Raw genomic sequence first — 5,866 nt, 5'->3', positions numbered from 1 at the left:
TGGTAGCCTATTCACTAGTGGCGTAAAAATAAGTGTGGAGTTAGATAGGCGCATAAAAGAGGATAAGAAGATGAGGGGCAGAGTAGGACCTATTATCGAAAGTAAAAATATATGAAATGAAGCTAATTGGCAATGCATAATACTATATTTGCACCGACAGTGCTATACGATAGCCAGACATGGACCTATCAAGTAAATTATAAAAGTAAAACTAACGTGACTTACAATGTTGGTATGAGATTCCTGCGCATATAATATGCGGGAAAACTCAAATGGACCAAAGGAGTAAAGAGATAATTCTCAAAGAGTGTGTTGCAGAAGAAACACCAGTTTACACATGAGAGTTCGGGAATGTCGAGGGAATGAAACATGAACAAATAATGAAACATTTGTATCAAGGTAAAGTAAATAGCAGCGTGCCCAGAAGTAGAGTGCGGAAAGAATGATTAGAATGTGTAAATGAGACCCTAGTTAAAAGAGACATAAGAAGCCACAGAAACATGAAAGATTGCATAAGAAAATGCATAGACTTAAAGGAAGATAGAGAAGTTGGCCAATCCAGAAAAATATTGCGACAAATAGCTAATAAAGAGAGGGTAAGTAGAATGATTCAATCCTAAAACAAAAGACCTGGGATACAAAGCAACCAAGGAATATTGCATGCGTATACAAATTGATTTTTTACTGATAGTTAATGTGTGTATTTAAAAAAAACATGAATAGTTACAATAAACTAATTAAAATCTCTAAAATATCATTTTATTTCTGATAGCCCTCAAGTGATTTCAGTTAATATGCATGAGTAAACTAAGAAAAAATTATTTTCAATTTAGCTATTTATGCCCTATAATAAAATAAAACTTAAGTAATTATTTTCAGATTTTTAGTGCTTAATCTATAACGTTCATCCTCGCTATCCCAACCAAGGATCGTCTCAACCAAGGGCACCCTCCCCTATAATCTTTTACCTTTTTCTGGTGTGAAGCGCGCAATGACTTAAATATTCGTGAGCGAGATGCAGAATGCGTAACAACTTTAATGCACAGGCAAATTATTTCGAAAAAGAATTTATGTCGTTCGTGAATGTAAAATAACTTGGCACCAGTTATAACCTTAAATATAATCAAGTGAAATAAAGAAGCATTTGAAATTATCACACAGTAATTTTTTTATTACGTTGACTGCATTTTTGTAAATATATTACTCATTGCAAAGTGCAAAATTCTCTTCATATGAGTTAATTTACAATTCGGAGTAGTACAAACACTTGATTTCATTGTCCCGGATAAAAATATGTTTCCTTATTATTCTGGACCGCCTGACATATAGGTCATAAATCATTTAAATTTACACACACACACACACACACATATATATATATATATATATATATATATATAATGCTTAAGCGGCCATCGCGGCTACTCCAACATTATCATTAGGCGCAAGCCTTGCAGAATGATTGTCCTGTGTTTGACCAGATTGAGAATTGCATTCTCCCGCATGTTTGTATTTTAAGGATGGTCCAGCTGAAATAGTAATTATTATTATTTATTATTATAATTTAAATAATCACATTCTTTTTTAAATCTAAAAAATTTTAATGAATGGTATATATTTTATTGTAAAAAAATGAATTTCTTAAATTTACTACTGTTAAACTCGGAAATAACGCCGGTTTTGGGGCTGGAGGTGGTAAGAACATATCACGATAGGGTACCGCTTCGGATGAAAACGATTTTTTTTGCCTCATCTTTGTGCCCACTGCACTCTCCTCGTGGCTCATTTTACTTTTACCTGTGGCACGGCACTAATTCTTGGAAGAGATATATCCGGGGGCGTTATATACGAGCTTAACGGTATATGTCATTGAATCTTTAAAAAAATACATTTGAAAGTATTTGAATTTAATTAAGTTTAAATCTGAAGCGTTTGAAAGTGAACTGTATGTAAAAGCGGTTTTTTTTATATATTTACTTAAAAATTAATAATGATAAGATAAGGTAATGTTTTTCTTCACAACTAACCTAAATTGCACCTTCTTTTGTAGCAAGTGAATGACGATGCAGAATAAGTCACGTATTGGCCATGATCATATGCACAAATTGGGTGAATAATAATGGGGACCTAGGGAAAAAGTTATCAGTTTTTGCTCAAATTATTAACTGAAATATGACGGAAGATTCTTGCACCATTGTCACTTTCTCCTGTGCCTTTTTAATAATCAGTTGGAGACAACAATCGCTCAAGGTAGCCAAAACAGGTTTTTTGTTTCTTAGAATGAAAACTTTTATCTGACAGAAGAAATATGGATTCAGAAGTATAGGTTGTAGACAGATCTATAAGATGAACGGCTAGAGTTCAGGATTCGTGAATTTTTTTATTTAAATAAAAAATGCCCACAAACACTTTTCGTTATAAACGTAATTATTTTTGGAATAATCAAGTGAAAAACTCTGAAACTGTCCGAATATATCCCTTATTTTGTTCTCAAAATGCATGTTAAACTTCAGTCCGAATTAATATGTGTTTTTTAAGTCATTTATTATTTTAAAAAAATATCATTTTTTTAACAGAAGGCCTACAACTGCAAAAACTAGAGATCTCTCTTTCGGTATCAAAACTGTTTAAACTCAGCCTTATTTTTATATCTGACATAAGCCCTAAAATAATACTTTCTTTTTACAGTGCACGAGGCAAGGCGTTGAATTGAGTAACTGTATGTTTTATTTCATAGCATTCTGTGCTGATTAAAAAAACTGTAAAGTAGGTTCTGAATAAGCAGCGATTTCAATGTAATTTAAACCCTACTTTGACGCTGAAACTGTCTTTGAAGAGTTCAATATAAATTGGTTCTGTTTTTTATAATTATTCTACGTTATACGCTCTAAAAGAACTTGAGGCTACATGTTTAAATTTGATTCTGTGTTATTTATTGTTTGAATGAATACCATGTCGTCATTTTACGTATATTTTTGCGTTTTTAAACAAATATGAGCCAACAGAGTTATTTGGACCCCGGTTCGGATTCAGCGACCCAAAAAACATATATATATATATATATACCGGACATGAAAATATGTATATTTTTTACAAAAATATGCACGAAAAATCTTCATTTTCGTCGATTTTAGTTTCTTTTGCGCATTTTTCGAAAAAATATGAGTCAACGGGGTTATTTGGACCCCGGATTTAGATTCAGAGACCTCAAAAACATACAGATATGCTGGTGTGGTCTGCTGGACAGACTACATTTTTTGTGTGTCGGTGTAATTAATCCAATTATACTAAACAATACAAATATTTAGTTCAAGATTCAACTTAATATTCATAAGGAAATAAGTTTATATTAACAATAACAGTACTGGTTTTATACTTAATTGTCTCGTCGTCTGAAAATTCGAGACAAGTATTCAATTACCTTCATACATTTGGCTGTTCATATTCTCCAATAAATATGATAAAAAATTAAAACAGTAAATAGTTTCTCACGAAAATAAATTATTTTTAAAATGTTTCAGAATTTCTCAATTTTTATTTTTTAGTAAAAAAAGGACCAAATCGTTGGAAAAGTGGTACTGTTCCCCATATGATTGTTGAATTCACACACTTTCATTAATTATTGATAAAAATGTTTATAATGAGTTATTAATCGACAATATTCTTTAATTGTCCATAAAATAATTGGATTATAATATTGCATTGGCTCTTTAAGTTATTTTTACAAAAGCGACAATACTACAATAAGCAGGTTGTATTCACATACCGATTATATTAAATCACCCAGAAATACGTGAAAACAAATACACAAACTCTTTTTCAGCAAATTCATGACTTATACGAGTTCTGACATGCTTCTCCAGTTTGACTTGGTACAACGCTAGCAAAGAATTACATTCTATTTAACGAATTTAGTAGCATTCTCCATTATCTGTTCAAAAGATAATTTTTCAATAGAGCTGGTTAGTTCAGACGTCATGCGATGCGCTTGAATAAGTTCAAGACTTTCCATTTTCAGACATTTTTATACTGGATCAGTAACCATGAAAATTTGATGGAATGCCATACCTACCAGAATTGTATCCATCTCAGACCATTTATTTAAAAGACCGCTAGCAGTACTTCTTACATCTGATTTAAAGAATGTGTCATCTATAATGGCCTCCAGTAAGAAAATGAGAATTGGTAAAAGAGATTTTGGTCCTAATAATTGCTTGAGAGATTATCCGCCATCTTGTGCCATGTACTTTCTTAACCAGATCTCTTAGTTTGGAAACGCCAGTAAATACAATTTCTGATGCATTTTTCCAATAATCCAATCTCTTATGACTCTCTGATAAGAAAACTGCTATTGATTGAACAAGGCTGAACAAGTCACTTGCAGGTACGATGCATTTACAAGTATCCACAAAGACTAAGTTGAACCGATGTCCACAACAATGAATGTAGACTGATGAAGATAAAATACGCTTTTTATTCTTCCTTGTAGACCTTTTTCATCACATGCCATGTTAGCAGCACCGTCAAAAGAGTAACCGACAAGATTATTTAATGACAAACCAAGCTTTTCTAAATAAGAAGTAATTTGATTGCACAGCGTTTCACCTGTCGTATTTCCACCATTTTCATTTACTTTCTGCACTATGGAATTTTGCATCATTTCACCGATTATGCTAATCAACGAAAGTATTGTCGTTTTCTTAGGAAAGTGATTAAAGATCCGCGACCTCTACTATCTGGATATTTCTCTTGTCTCTTTTTACTCTTTTTAATCGCTAGAGTAACGTGGGTTTCAAGGGGTTTATCGTATTTACAAAGAAGTTCAATAATTTCTAAGTAGTTACCATGATTAGGAGAATCATTTAAGCAGTAGGCAGCTTCTGAATTATTTACACCCCTGAAACCAATTCCTTGTTGCCCGATTAAAAAAATTACGTCTATGATTCTTCTCATAATGTTTCTTCTTTCAGCAACTTGATGTTTAAGAAGGGATAGACTATTATTCTCTAGTATATTTTTCAAAGACCTGCTATTTGAAAACAAAAATAAAGATTTGGTTGCTTTCAAGTGTGCATCAGAGTCAGTTTCATGTCCCTCGATATTTCGATAAACATTTCCATTTTCCCGCAATGGCTTACTTGCCCATCCGTGAGCAAACGGGATTTTTTTTCGTTCATCTAAAGTGGTAAAAGTCATACATACCCAGCATAATACTTGACCTAAGTTCTTGCAATACGAAACCCAGATTCGTTTTTCACCGTTCTCTTTTAAATAAACGCGTTCCTTGTTAAATGGAAGTTGTACAACGTTTCCCAGCTCAGTTTTTGGTTCAATTGGGTGAATTCTTACCATTTGCAAAATTAAATCTTCAAAAACGTTTTTCGGAACTTGAAAAGCGTCTATTTCAATTTCATTCGTCAAGGCCTGTTCAGCTTCATCTATCTTATTTTGCTCAGTAACATCCTCAGTTTTCTTGATTTAAAGCTGCTCAGTTTCGTTATTTTCAACTTCTTCAATGTCATTTTTGTCATTATTATTGTTCAGCACCGATCTACCTGTTAACGTTAATTCACAATTTGGCTCGAATACTTTCAAAGATACTGAGAAAGGTGTATTTTTATGTACTTTTCATCGCTGAATCCGAATCCGAAGTCCGATTGTGGGGTTTCCCAGTTACTTTTCGAGAAAAATGCAAAAAACATGGTTTTCATGACTTTTTTATGGATTTCCAAAACTAAAAATCAAAAAAATGAAAAACGATCTGAGTACAAATTTTATTGCTACGGACTGAAATACATCAAAAACTACAAGGAGCTGATTCGTTTAATTGAAATATGTATATGTAAATACATTAGAAATGAATAAA

General features: G+C 32.5%; 1 protein-coding gene across 2 annotated transcripts in view; it reads right to left on the bottom strand.

Annotated features, from left to right (window-relative positions):
- Positions 1–1,271: 1,271 nt before the first annotated feature.
- Positions 1,272–5,866, bottom strand: part of LOC117177255 — a 31,595-nt gene continuing 27,000 nt past the window's right edge. For both annotated transcript variants that reach the window (XM_033367835.1, XM_033367836.1), the window contains 2 exons: positions 2,028–2,127; positions 1,272–1,529 (listed from right to left, as the gene is read on the bottom strand). In XM_033367835.1, coding sequence (XP_033223726.1) covers positions 1,405–1,529; positions 2,028–2,127 — 225 coding nt within the window. In that variant the 3' untranslated portion in view covers positions 1,272–1,404. The remainder of the gene's footprint in view (positions 1,530–2,027; positions 2,128–5,866) is intronic.

Source organism: Belonocnema kinseyi, chromosome 7 (genome assembly GCF_010883055.1).
Source record: "Belonocnema kinseyi isolate 2016_QV_RU_SX_M_011 chromosome 7, B_treatae_v1, whole genome shotgun sequence".
NCBI classification, from domain to species: domain Eukaryota; kingdom Metazoa; phylum Arthropoda; class Insecta; order Hymenoptera; family Cynipidae; genus Belonocnema; species Belonocnema kinseyi.
This window is presented reverse-complemented; position numbering and strand designations above follow the sequence as displayed.